Source organism: Tiliqua scincoides, chromosome 3 (assembly GCF_035046505.1).
Source record: "Tiliqua scincoides isolate rTilSci1 chromosome 3, rTilSci1.hap2, whole genome shotgun sequence".
In the NCBI taxonomy this organism is placed as follows: domain Eukaryota; kingdom Metazoa; phylum Chordata; class Lepidosauria; order Squamata; family Scincidae; genus Tiliqua; species Tiliqua scincoides.
Window position 1 is genome coordinate 101,303,800 of NC_089823.1, and position 14,477 is coordinate 101,318,276.

At 45.7% G+C, this 14,477-nt stretch overlaps 1 protein-coding gene across 1 annotated transcript in view; it reads left to right on the top strand.

The window, feature by feature from the left end:
• The first annotated feature begins 3,694 nt into the window (after nt 1-3,694).
• Nucleotides 3,695-14,477, top strand: part of LOC136645097 (maestro heat-like repeat-containing protein family member 6) — a 43,909-nt gene continuing 33,126 nt past the window's right edge. The window contains exons 1-5 of the mRNA XM_066621348.1: nt 3,695-4,048; nt 5,135-5,287; nt 8,079-8,233; nt 12,080-12,245; nt 13,525-13,694. Of these exons, the coding sequence (XP_066477445.1) occupies nt 3,695-4,048; nt 5,135-5,287; nt 8,079-8,233; nt 12,080-12,245; nt 13,525-13,694 (998 nt within the window). The remainder of the gene's footprint in view (nt 4,049-5,134; nt 5,288-8,078; nt 8,234-12,079; nt 12,246-13,524; nt 13,695-14,477) is intronic.

The following is a 14,477-nucleotide window of genomic DNA, read 5'->3' on the forward strand; positions in this document are numbered from 1 at the left end:
TAGAGGAAGGGTGCTAAAAAGTGAATTAAACAAAATTTTTAATTTGATTTTAATTAATTAATTAAGTCATATGGGGTGACAAAAATTTATAGGCCCCAGGTGTCAAATGACCTAGCTACACCGCTGCCCCCCTATGCACCCTCCAGAGGCCTCTGGGGCTTCCCTGACCCTCTTAATGTCTTTTAAAGGCATAAAAACATCACTTCTAGTTTTACCAAAAAATCAGAAGTGACTTTTTTCTCTTATGTATTAAAGTGATTCTGAGCCCGGCAGAGACCACAGCAGACACGCATGGCCTCTGCTGGGTTCAGAAGACCCTCCAGAGGTGTCACCCACACCCGCAGATTCATGTTTCTGTGGGGGGTTCCAGAACAGAACCCCCGCAGATACAGGGGCACATCTAAATACAACTTGAGTTTTTACAATTGCCACAATTGTGCAGTTGTGGAGGGGCTGTTCCAACAGTCCTCTCAAGCCATAACTGGTCTCTGTAAGAGATTATATTATAATCCTCTCACACTTTCCTGGGAGTAAGTCCCATTGAAATAAATTGAACATCTCTGAGTACACATGCATAGGATTGTGCTGTAAGTCTCGCTGCAGTTAATGAGCCTTGACTTAGTCGTGACTACCTCAACTCATTGTCTTCTTTAACCAGACTTTTCCTTCCTCGCATTCCCTGTGATAAATTTGTCAAGTGTAGTCATATTATTTCTTGCTTTCTTTTTTTCCAAAGTTAAACAGGTCATATACTTTAGTATTTACATAGGAAATGGATTCTACATTTGCAAAAAAACAAAAAAACAAAAAAACATTTCTGGCATTATTTGGACTCGAAGCTTGATGACATGGAAGATTACCCTGCCTGAGTACTGGTAGCCGCAGCCATATCCATGACAACCAGTGGAACAGCAGCTGTACTTGGTAATAAAGTTTCCATAGTAGCCGTAGAACCTGCAACGTGATAAATTCCATTGTGACCTGCATCCTGATGACCAGCGTGATTCGTTCCTTACTACGTCCCAATGAGGCAAGAACTGTTGCACCAGAACAGGAAATACACAATATCAGTGACTCCAAACATGCAGACGTGTAAGTAGATAGCCCCATGTAGTTAATGGATTGAATAAGCCTCTGTTACCCCATCTGAGTTCTCCTAATGCCAGACACATGGCTTGATTTCTTCTGTAGACCTTGTTTGTTTGTGTTTAAACTGCCTGTAGACCTTACAGAGACTTTGGGTCATATCCTATCCAATTTTCCAGCCCTAGTGTAGTCATACCAATGGGGTGTGCCCTGCATCCTATGGTGGGTGGGTAATTATGGAGGCCTCCACAAAGTAAGGAAACATTTGTCCCCTCACCTAGGGGCTGCATTGCAGCTGCACCGGTGCTGGAAAGTTGGATAGGATGGGGTTAGGGCACAATCCTAACCCCTTATGTCAGTGCTTTCCAGCACTGACATAAGGGCAATGCAGCTCTGAGGTCAGGGAACAAACATTCCCTTACTTTGAGGAGGCCTCTGTGAGTGACACCCAACTGCAGGATGCAGCACAGGTCCCATTGGCATCGCTATGCCAGTCCTGGAAAGCACTGACATAAGGGGTTAGGATTGCACTCTATTAATACATTCCAGAAGTGTTGACTTCTGCCTTTCTTAGGATGCAGTGCTAGACATGCTTATATAGTAACAGCCCAATCCCACCTAATGCCCCTCCACTGATCCAGGCATGCCAATGAAGCATACACTGCATCCCTGGAGTTGGAGAGGTCTCCTCAGTGTAAATGAACTTTTATTCATTTGCCCTTGGAAAGCCTCCATTTTTCCTATGAATCTCCTTGGTCCTGTGCCAGCTACTTTGTTGGTGCAGGACCAAGAACTGTAAGGGTGGCAAAAAGGGAGAGGATTCAGCCACATACAAGTGCCACCAAACCCGCCTCCTCCCTTTCTCATTTCACCTTCCTCCCTGACCCCCTCTCCACCCAGAAACTCCCCTGGTTTCTCCCCTCCCCTGCCCTGTTCTGCCCATCACCCACCAACACACTTGACACTGATGGAAGCAATCAGCATTGTTGGTCAGCATGATGGGCTGCCAGCAATTGCACTGACAGCCTTGCAGTTCTCACCAGTGGAAGTGACATTCCGCCATCCTCCTCCTCCTTTTGCCAGCAGAAAACGGGTTCCACCAGCGGGGCACCATGAATGCTGCCCACTCAGTCTGAAGCCAGTGGGGCTTACTAATTTTAAAATATATTTTAAGTATTTCTGCCCCACTATGAGTAAAAACAAAGCAGCTTATAGAATTAAAAAGATACCTAAAAATGACAATGAAGGAACTCTAATAAATCAAAACAGGGATAAACCATACGAATCCATAGAATGAAACATTATGCCATGGAACAAAAGGCGTGCAGTATAGAAATGTCTTTCCTTCTGATCTGAAGATGACCAGAGAGGGAATCATCGGGATCTGCTTGGGAAGGGAAGTCCTTTTAAGTGCCAACATTGGAAAGGTCCTGTTTCTGGTACCTGCCAAGCAGTTCTTTCGAAGTAAACATGCACAGGATTCTATTTTCCATAAACATTTTTGCTCTTTTCCATTTGGGAGGTTTGATGCCAAGTAATTATAGCACCTGTATGTTGTGTGGTAAAAGCTTGTTTTTGTGATTCTAGTCACTCCAGCTAATCGATTGGTTGAAAACCAGTAGTCACCCATTAAAGTGACCCATTTTTTGTTTCCTGGTAGGAACTGATTATTAAAAAACACAGCTGGGTATCAAGCTTCATTGTATCTCTGTGCAACACTTGTGATGCACTTGGATAACTATTAAATTAAAACCCCTAAATGTACTTCAGACTAGTAAATCATCATTCTGTATATCAAATGAGGCATGTCAGTGAAGCTGGGCATGACGTCAAACATGGCGATCCTGGATCAAAGCCACTCTTTTCTCTTGGTAACATTGATGGCCCAATCCTGTGCTTACCTAACAGCACTGGAACTTGCATTCCAGTGGCGTTAGATGCTCTACAGCAGTCACAATTGTGACCCACTGTTGGGAGGCTGCCATTGCAAGTTGTGAGGTTGGGCATCCTCAAGCACTGGTAACATCCTCAGCGCAGGGGGTGTAGGTGGGCAGAACAGGCTGGGTGGAATGTGATGGGGAAAAGGAGGAGGCTGAATTGGGTCTGGGAAGAGCATGGGTTCGGCAGTAGCAGCATCCCCAAATCCTAACCCCCTTCCCTACTTTGATCCCCTAACCTGGGTTCATGTCGACTTGAGCCAGCAATATCACTGGGGCAGGTCGGAGTAGACCTCAAGGGCCAGCAAGGGCTTACCCCAGGAGAAGGGAACAATTGTTCCTTTACCCTGAAGAGGCCTCTGGAGGCTGAAACTCCTCTACGAGATACAGTGGGCTTCACATTGGGCTATAAGTTATGAAATGATGCATCACATTACACATTTTGCCAAATGCACTTCAAATTATTGGCTGCTCCTGGAGGGTGACTTACAGAAGCCCTTGATGTGATGATGTTGCATCACTTAATTCCATAATTAGACATGGATTATTGGGGTGGGGTTGTCATGAGTTTCCTATTTTTGGCAGTAACCCCAAGCTTAACATCACTTCTACCCCTTATCTCACCATTAATAACAAAATAAAACAGGTATGTTTTTTCTCCTAGAACAACTATGGTTCGAAAAGAAAAGATAAGGAGGACCTATGGCTCACATGTGGGGCTGAACATGTCATTCAACAGAGAACCAGATTTTCTCTCCTTAAATAAAGCAACACAGACTTACTTTGACAATGGAACAGATGAATTAGCCCCGGAAAAACGAGCAAACTCATATACATCTAAAGAAAAATACTATCTGTTGAATACAAAAACGAAACTGGTGCGAGAAAGAGCTCTCCCTGCCATAGCAGGCTCAGAACCTGGGGATTTCTTCCCAATTGAGAACTGGAAGAAAGAGGATACAGAGAAGAAATTGGAGCATCATGAAAGTATTGCCTTGCCATCCGATCTGAAAGTCTTAAGTGAGGTATACACTCTGCATGTGTTAATAGGGCTTCACTTTCCTTGCTTTCCTTTTCTTATGCTTCCACCCTTTGTACATTTTCCTACTTCTGGTTACATGCAGGAGCTGGAAAGGGTCGCTGGGTTGCACAGAAGTGAGCCAGAGTGTGGGAGCTAGGCTGCAGAAGTCCAAGGCACAAGGGAATGGAAGTGAGGCAAGGAGACAGAGAATGGACTAGGGCAGTGCTTCTCAAACTCCTACAAGGGTGTTAGGAGTACTGTAAGAGTGTGCGGGAGAGGGGCGAAGGCAGCAGGATGACACTGCTGCTGGGGCGGGGGGGGGGAGGTTTTCCAACTTACCAGATGGACTACCGGCCTCTGGGTGTGGGGAATCCTGCAGACACCTCTGCAAGGTTCCCCAAGCATCTATAATATTTAAAAAAACATTCAGTTGAAAGTCACTTCCTGTTCTGAATTGAAATCTGGAAGTGGCTTTCAATCAAGTTTTTTTTTTTTTTTTTTTTTTTGCTATTACAGAGGCACACTACCCCCTGGTGGCCAGTACTCCATCTGGTAAGTTGGAAAAACCCCCTCAGCAACAATGCAATCCTGGAGATCATGTTGCTGCCTTCCCCACTCCTTAAGGGACCAGAGCTACCTGCTTCCCAGGCTGGTGGGTCATGACCCACCAGTTTGGGAACCACTGGACTAAAGGGCTGGTCAAGCTCTACAGAAAGTGCTGTTGCATCAGTGATGCAGAAGTTCAGACTAAACACATATAGGAGCCTGGGAAGTCCTTCCCTTTCCTGGATCCAACTAAGACCTCATAATGACAAAAGGAGAAGAGGAACAAAGCAAAAGTGAATGGAAGGAAAGAGACTGTTGGACTAGATACATTTATTCTTCTCAGAAAAAGTGGCAACAGTGGCACCACAGCAGTGACCTGGTGCACAAGCAGTGGGGTAGTGCTCACCAGGCCTATCTATACACAGTCAGAGTACCCAGCATCGGTTCAACTCATGATGAGGCCAGCTCTGCTACCATGGATATTTTTCTCAAGGATACATTTGCAGCGGTATCACCCACAAACTCATTTCTCCATTTGTTCCAGATGCCTGAAAAAGTTGATGCAACAGCCTCAGTTACTGGTCAGATACTCTTAGCTGTGGCTAGTCTGAGGGACTCAGACAAAACCAGTATTGAGGCAGCTGCAACTATGTTGACTTCCATTCTGAAGAAAGAGAGAAACAAACTGAGAGGAAAGGTAGGGAACCTGCAGGTTTCTCTTTCCACAGATCTCAGCAATTCGGTTTATGTTACATCTGTGGGTCCTACTGATGAATTCTCAAGACAGACAACCTAGATTTTTATTAGGCAGACATGGTTCTTGTTTGGTTCTGAACACACAGACACTCCTAAAGCCCTAGAGCAACTATTTTCAATCTTTTTCATCTCATGGTACACTGATAAGGCACTAAAATTGTCAAGACAGTCTTTTTTTTTTTTTTTAAACAATTCACACCAATTGGCACACCACATTGCCGGTGGAGGGCTCATATCCCACAATGGCCCTACTAATAAATGACTCTCCCCCATACTCCCTCAGTGCATCTGTGACTATTTACAGTACACCAATGTGTCATGGAATAGTGTTTGAAAATCATTGCCCTAGAAGCTTGATGCAGAATTTACTCAAGAATCCTCCCCCACATCCTTAAGCCATTTCTGTCCAACATTGCTTATATGCAACAGGGATCAAATGTGTACACCTGTGAGCTCTGCAGAAATGGGTTAAGCATATCCTAATAGCACATTTAAAAATCATAACAAAGGAAACTGCTCTGCTTGATCTCATTTGCCAATTGAACTATTCCAGAGTTTCCCAGCCAAGGTTTTGCAGAGAGATCCCAAGGTTTCCATGACTGAACAGAACCTTCCCACTCCATCCTCTCCGGCTACCTTATGAAACAGAATAGTGTTGGTCCAAGATAGAAGAAGGAAATGAGGAGACTCGAGTTGGTGTGTGGTCTAACCCATTGCTTTCGTCTCCCTTCCTTCCCATGCCTGTCCTTCCTTTTCAAAGGGGAGTGCAGAATGCAGAAGGAGACAAATGAAGGAGCAGCTACCATCGCCATCAGTAGCAAAAAGAACCAACTTGAGGGGGGAGGGGAGAGCTAGCCTGCCCAGGCTTATGAAAGCCCAGGGAGGGAGAAGAAGCCAGAGGGACAGACAGGAAAAAGAGAAAAAGCAAAAGGGGGGGGAAGGATCAATTTAAAAAGAGAGGGAAGAAGTCAAAGAAAAAGAAGGAAAGGGCCAAAGCACGGGGGAGAGAATGCTAACTCAGGAAGAATAATGTGTGCAAGGCGCTACAAACACCTGAAAGTGTTGTATAAGGTGCTGTACCTACCGAGTCACAACATTGGTTCATCTAGCTTAGCACTGCCTACACTGGCTGGTAGTAGCTCTCCAGGGTTGCAAATGGATGTAGGCATTTCCCATTCAGACCTGGGGGTAAGGTGAGGAGGAGGATAGTGTGGTTACTCCTAGTAAGACAAGGGAAGTGGTGGAGCACCTTTCTCATCCCTTTCTATCCATGCGGGACACACTTGCTCATTGTTCCCATAGATCAGGAAAGTAAGCAAGCAGGTGGGTGGGTGGGGCCCTCCAAGATTCAGCCACCTATGCACTTGTTCACCTGCCCTCCCCCCCATCCTCCCTGCCCACTTGGTGCTTTGTAAGCACCATTTTGGCAGGGAGAGGCTATCTGGAGCCACAGCAGCTTCTCCCCTTCTTCCTCCTGGAGCATGTGCTCCATTTGCAAGTTGGAAAAGGATTGGAACCCAAAGTGGAGTGGCAGACACCGGCTGTGGGCTTGTCTGTTTGCCGCAATTCCAAGAGTGCTGCTTTACATGAATGTTTGAGGGCCAAATCCTGTCCAATTTTCCAGCGCCGGTGCAGCTATGTCAAGAGGATGTGCTGCATCCTGTGTTGGGGGGGGGGGGCAATCATGGAGACCTCCTCCAGGTAAGGGAATATTTGTTCACTTTCCTCAAGGCTGCACTGTGGCAGCACCAGCACTGGAAAGTTGGATAGGATTGGGACCTCAGTTGTTTCATGGCAATACCAGCCCTGCTTGGACCTCCTTATGCCTTGGTCAGGTGAACAAACATGGACAATGGACAGGTGCTAGCAAAACTCAGTGGGGTGCCAGTGGATCTTTCCTACCCACTGTTCACAGGAGACAAGTGTCCGCCAATGTGGCCAATACGCATCCTGCGTTGAGCCTTCCAGAATACAAGAGGATTACAGATGTCAGATTGGTCCATATAATCTGGCTTGTCCCCTCAGGTTATTGGAGAAGGCCCTTTTATGAGTGCCGCTGCCAAAGGACGTGCATGGGGCAGTGGCAAGAGACAGGGCCTTCTCAGTAGTGGCACCAACATTATGAAACTCCCTCCCTCTTGATTTATGAACTGCTCCCTCCCTGGAAACCCTCCAGTGAGGCCTGAAGACATTTCTTTTTAGACAAACCATCTCTGCTTTTTAAAATATCTTTTAACATCTGGCTTTTACAGGCTTGGGGCTTTTAAAAGATTGCTGCTGCTGCCCTTTTTATTGTATTAATGTTTATTGCCATTTTTAAGATGTTCTTAATTGTGAAGGGTTTAATGTATAATTTGTGTTTTTAATTGTGATTTTATGTTCTTTGCATTTCTCTACACTGTTCTAAGCCATCTTGGGTCCCTTCAGGGAGAAAGGCGTGGTAGAAATGCAGTAAATAAATAAATTGGTGGAGCTGTTCACACCGTCTAAGCCAAGCTACCTCCATTTTAACACAGCCAAGGGCTTTACTACTGACTACTGATTCCCACTGACCACCTGAGAGTACCCCCATTTTCCTCAGAAATGTTTTTTCTACAAACCAGTCTCACTCAGGTGCAAGCATCACTACATTAATCTCTGAGGAATGGGAGTGAGTGTCAGAAAACATTGATTCATTACCAACCAGTGCCTGGCTGTGTTTTCAACAATCCTGTCCTTGCTTTTTATCCTAGGTGCCAGAAATCATTGATATTATTTATTTCCACCTACGTGCTATCCAAGAACCTAGTGCAAGAGAAGCAGCAATAGGAGCAGTGTGCCTCCTAGCTGAAAGACACACCGAGGAAACTATAGCCAGCCTTCTGAAACTCTCATTGTTTTGTGACAGGTGGGGAACCAATCTCTTGACTATAAGGATAAGTACAGGAAAGAGAAGTAGTAGAATGAAAGCTTGCTCACCCAAATGAGTTTCTCTGTTGGAGAAGGGGGAGGACCAAATTGTAGACAAAGTATTCTGTGTAAGCAGCAATCCTATGAACACTTTCCAGAGAGTAAGCCCCATGAAAGACAATGGAACTTGCTTCTGAACAGACAAGCATTGGCTTGTGTTCTAAGCCACTTGGGGATGGCAAATGCCAGAAAACCAGATTAGGAAGTCATTTTAAAAATTGACTGATGGATTGCTTAATTAAATAATCACCCCTACCTCTTCCAATTCATCAAGTCCATGACTTTTGCCAGAACACTGTTGATCAATGCATCCTTTGCCACTTGTCTTATTTACATGATATTGGTGATTTAATTCAATTGAATTGACAGGTGTGAGCAGTTGTCTTGATGTAGCACTTGAACTGAGGCAGTGTTCACAATACTTTATCCTGAGGTGACAGCTCTTACTGCACTCACAAGCTCTGCTCAGATGTTATAGAAAGGGCCCATACCAGTGGCATAGCTAAGGGGGTGCAGGGAGTAGCAACTGCACTGGGTAACAAGCTTTGGGGGGGGCAACAATGTAAAAACCTTGGTATTTTTGAATAATACCTTCATGTTATACACCATTTGACGTGGAACGTAATGCAGAATGCAATTAAACAAATAGTGTCAAAATATCTCTATTCTATCAATAGTTATAGTTAAATAACAGAAAATAAAAACACAGCTGCATTGTGTAACAAAAACTGGATTTTAATGAGACTGTTCTGTGAGCCAGTTAGGTGTTATTACAATACAGCAGGAAACCGATAAAGTGTTAATATGGGGGGAGCCTGGGCAGAGAAGGCAGAGCTAGTGGCCAATGAGCTGCTGGGAGGAGGAAGTGAATTTTTCCCCATTTTCACTATTTTAAAAGCCAAGGTGTAACGTCACTTCTGGGGTATCATTCTGAGATCAGTAACAGGCTACACAATCATTAACTACACCGCTGGTCAATGCTGTATCTCGGTGCAGCCCAAAAGGAAGCACAAGCCCCACTCCTCATGCTGATGCTGACCCATAGCCCCACCCCTACTGTCCCTCGCTCTACCTGGGGAGGAATAGAAACTCTCCCCAGGTACAGCAGTTGCCTTTGCAAATAAACACTGTACCCAGGGACAATTGAGTTCAAGGCTATGAGAACACATTCAGCAGCAGGCAGAGTTTGCTAAAACACTCCCATTCAGGCTGTACCCAGGTATAGCCTACATACATTTCTATAACATCCAAACAGGGCTTTTATTGAGTAAATATGAAGGAAGGATGGTAGTTCCTTCACATATCATGAGAAGGTATCATGAGGGGCTATGCAAACTGCAGACCCCTCAATTTGTACCATCATCTACATCAATCAAGTGGTTCAGTGGCATGGAGAGAAGCAAACTGTACATTGTGACTATAAGGATCTGATGCACTGACAGGGGGCACAATCCTAATCATGTCTACTCAGAAGTAAGTCCCATTGTGTTCAATAAGACATACTCCAAGGAAAGTGTGTTAAAGATTACAACCACAGTGTATTTAGTCCTCGAACTTCCAACCATTCCAACATGCTCCAAGGATTGGTCTCTCAAACTGTGGGTCGGGACCCACTAGGTGGGTCGCGAGCCAATGTCAGGTGGGTCCCCCTTCATTTCAATATTTTATTTTTAATATATTAGACTTGATGCTACCATAGCATGTGACTACATTTGGGGAAATGTTACAGACCTGTACTTTTAACCGACTACTATGTATATGCTTTTAACAATGATAATAAATAGGACTTACTCCTGGGTAAGTGTGGGTAGGATTGTAGCCTAGGATTGTTAAAAATTTCCCCTGCTTGGTGATGTCACTTCCGGTCATGACATCATTTCCGGTGGGTCCTGACAATATTCTTTTTTCTAAAAAGTGGGTCCTGATGCTAAATGTGTGAGAACCACTGGTCTAACGTAAACAGTGGAAGGAGACTCCTTTTCTGGATAGCAAAGTGCTTGAGAAGATTGGTTCTATGCGGGCAATACTGGTATGCTGGTTTGCTGCTATCAAGATACTGAATTATGGTTGGATGAGAAGGGGGAAACAGAGTATTCGGCTAAAGCATTCCCTATGGTAAAAATATCCCACCACCAGCTAGTTGCTATCAATAAAACATACACAGGAGCAGAGGCTTGCTTAAGATTTCACAAGAAATACTTTACTCACAGTTCATAGTTGTACACATGCATTTTCTGAAGTGAATCAGAGGCTCTATACTTTGGAACAGAAAAACCTAGAGCTGTTCCCTTTGTGTGAAACGTCTGGTGAGGATGCAGCTGGTGGGCATGAAGCCCTGGCAGAACACATCCTTCTCCTTCTGTGGTCTGGGGAAGGGAGAGAGTGAGAAGGAGCAAAGAAATAGTGTTAACAACCATGCCTCCTGCAAGAACCACAGAGAAGTGGGTCAAGAGGTCTCCGGTGACTGGACTTTACGTTGCCCCTCAGAGTCTTACAGGTGGCATTGCATCCAAATTACAACAATTACAACATAGATTCACAAGAGTACACTCAGGTTATCAAGGACTAAATATTGACCAGATTACAGGGGCTATTAGGGCAATTCATCCTTTATTTACACGATTTGTAACCTGTATACATTATTTGTGTAATACATTATTTGTATTCTATTGGGTGCTCAGTATCTATACGGTAGCAGTATGCTAAATGACTTGACTTCTGCCCAGAACATATAACTGCATGGGCAGCAAGTGTTACACAAACAGAGAATGGGGATGCTGGAGAAGAATGTAAAAAGAACACATAAAAAAGAGAATTATAACTACTACTTTAGAGTCCAATCCTGGGCTTTGTGCCGCGGCTTTGCGCCACTGCGCACTGTTGCAAATGTGCCTTATAGCACGTTTACAAGCCTCACTGCCGGGATACTGCCTGTACTAGCCCAGTGCTGGCTGGTGCTGGGATAGCACAGGGCGGGCGCCCAGCCTCTGCTGCTTGGTGGTCTCACAGACTGCCGAGCTGTGGCATGGTAAGCAGGGGCAGGAAGGAGGCGTTCTGGGGAGGGGGGAGGCCTGTAGGGGGCCGAGAGAGGGTGGAGGAGGCATGATGGGGAGGTGGGGGGCGGGTAGAAGGGCAGGTGGGAGGTGTGCCAGAGGGAGGGAAGGAGGCGGGTTCGTGGAGCTCTGCTCCACTGGATCCAAGGCATTCGTGCAGGGCTCGGCGCCCTACACGAACGCCTTTACTACCGACCTTTAGGTCACCGGTAAAGTGAGTAGCCCCGTTGCAGGGCTGCCCCGGGCAGCTCAGGATTGGGCTGTTATTTGCTTAAAAGATATTTAGGCAGCCTTTCTGTCCTACCAAAGGGACCACCAAGGTAACTTACTACAATGTAACAAACCATATTAAAACATATTTTAAAAATAACCACAATAAAATGAAACACAATAGGCTACACTACAAACCATAGCACCTAAGTGGATGAAAGACAATTTCTACTCTGTCTTTATGCAAACTGGGGACTGTCGATAAGATTCCAGTTTTTAAAAAGGGTTTCTAATCCTCATTGCTGAAAAGCTGAGTTTGACAATTTGATAGCAAACAATTTGTAGTATATCCTTCAGGTGCAAACAGACTTCCATATCTGGTACATCTGCTTTCTCTACTCAGCCTTGTTCGTGTGTGTATATAACTCCACTTGAAACCATGCTAAGCTGGCAAGAGAAAGAAATCAGCAAATAGCTCTGCCTGTACTAGTGTGTTCTTGTTTCATTATTTTTCATTTCAGGCATATCACTCAAATTTGGGAAGCTCTGGGCCAGGCTAAACAGCCTGTCAGACTTCAGGTCCTTGCAAAGCTTCTGGAAGCACTGAAAAGAAGACCTGTGCTTAGAAGTGAAACCCCTGGCTCAGAGACGAAATGCAAGGATAATTCCTCCCTCCTACCTCTAGCTGTGAGCAAAAAGAATATGTCATTTCTCTGCCTCCAAAGGTAGCAAACTGTGCTGTGCTAGATCATATACTGGGATCTAGAAAGTGGAATGGCTGTGATTGTGCTATACAGCTCTGAGGCCAACATCCAGTTGACAGTTAAGTGCACTCACTCATCAAAATCAGCGTGAGTAAGAAGATTTAGCTCACTGTTAGACAGTGGCCAGATTACTGCTTTGTACCATCATATTCTGGTGTGGCTATGGAGCATCCGTGTGCTCTGGTATGCAATCAATGTGCCATCACTTAAAGCAACAGCAGTTTGTTTTATATGTTGCAGGCTGTAGGTTCTGTCTTCTGGTGTTATCATTGCTTTGGAGTTAGTGCTGCCCAAACGCCTGCTTGCTTCCCATCTTCCCATCCTGTACACTTGTAAATAAACAGTCACCACAAAAAGCACAATAATGCATCCCTTACAGCAGTGGTATTTAAACTAGGGCGTCGCGACACCCCAGCCTGTGGGTCCTGGCCTCTGCCTCCTTAAGGGGTGGGGGCAGCCAGGAGACAGGGGGGAGGCAGCGAGGGGGGGCTGCAGGGGGTTGGGTGCACTTGCCCAAGTCTCCTGCAGCCTCCCGGGGGTGTGGGGAGCCCTGCGCAACCTTCATCAGGGCTCCCCAGGTCAGGAAAAGTGAAAGCAGAGCGATTGCGCCCCACTCCGCAAAACCAGAAGCGGAGCACAATCGCTCGCTTTCCCTTCTGACGGGGCTGCAGGGACTGGGGTGCACCCTCCAGTCCCTGCAGCAGCCGTCCCTGTTTGCGGGGAGCCCTGCACAGGCGCCTGCAGGGCGCCCCAGGTCAGGGAAAGGGAGAGTGGGGCGATCGCACTCTGCTTCCGCTTTTGCAGAGGCAGGGCAGATCACTCCACTCTCCCTTTCCCTGACCTGGGGCGCCCTGCAGGCGGTCGTGCAGGGCTCCCCGTAAACAGGGACGGCTGCTGCAGGGACTGGAGGGTGCCCCCCAGTCCCTGCAGCCCCCTGAGCGACGTGATCCTGGGTATCGCATCGCTGCCTTCCCCCTGCCCCTGCTGCCTCCCCCCCACCCCCGCAAAGACTTACTGCGGGTTTCAAACTCCCGGAGAGTTTGAAAACCGCAGCCTTACAGGGAAATTGACCCTATGAACACTCCTCCAGTTCCTGTTGTTCTATGAAAGAAGGAAAGCAAAATGGCATCCTTTGTAGAACGTGTGGAGTGACCCTATCCCCTGATTTCCTGAATTAATGTACGGTTTTTATTCTGTTTCAGGCAACACGGGCCCTGTGCATAATATTTAGGGATAAAAAGTGCAAAGTACCTATGAACAGCTTTTATGTGTCTGTGATCATTTTCCTGGTTATTCAGCTGCATTACTTGATGAACTTTTCAGATAAAGATATTGGGCAGGAGGATATGCTTCAAACATCCAGTTATATAAGGTAAGAGCTAATGGGATACTAAGCAGGTACATATCAGTGTCAAATATTATGTAATATTTTCTGTAGCCTTTAAAGAATAACTCAGGTCTCCTACAAATGTGCAGCTATTCCATGGGAAAACATATCTATCTACCACATTTTTATAATGCCCTTCCTCCAAGAAGCTCACAGTGGTACACATAGTTTCTCCCCTCCTTCTGTCCTCACAACAACCCTGTGATGTAGGTAAGGCTGAGAGGTAATGACTGGTCCAAGGTTGCCCAGGAAGCTTCATGGCTGAGCAGGGATTTTAACCTGGATCTTCCAGGTCTCAGTCCAATTCCCAAACCACTACATCATTACACACTATATACCGAAACCTGGCTTTCCACCACATGGGATTGCAACCACACATTCACTGCAATCCAGGGATTTCTTCTTGGAAAAGCCTTGCGAGTCCCTCCTCCAGCAGTGCCAATCATCTTTTCGCAGCACTTGCCTGCTGAAAGGGGTAGTAGACCAATTGGGCAGTGGAAGCTTATACCAAGGTAAGGGGAAAAAACTTGTCCTTACCTCAAGGAGGTGTCTGAGATTGCCCCCCACCCCCAAGATACAGTGTGTGTGATGGATATTTTAACTTCTCTCAGATAAGAAAAACACCCGAAATTAGGAGCCAAAGCAGTGACTAGTTTTCCTGTTAAAACCAGGATAGAAAAAGTCATTATGTCAAGATGACCTGCAGAGAAAAACATGTGCGTCATAGCTTTCCCAAAAGGAAAATTCCAGGGTCTTATGTAATCAAAG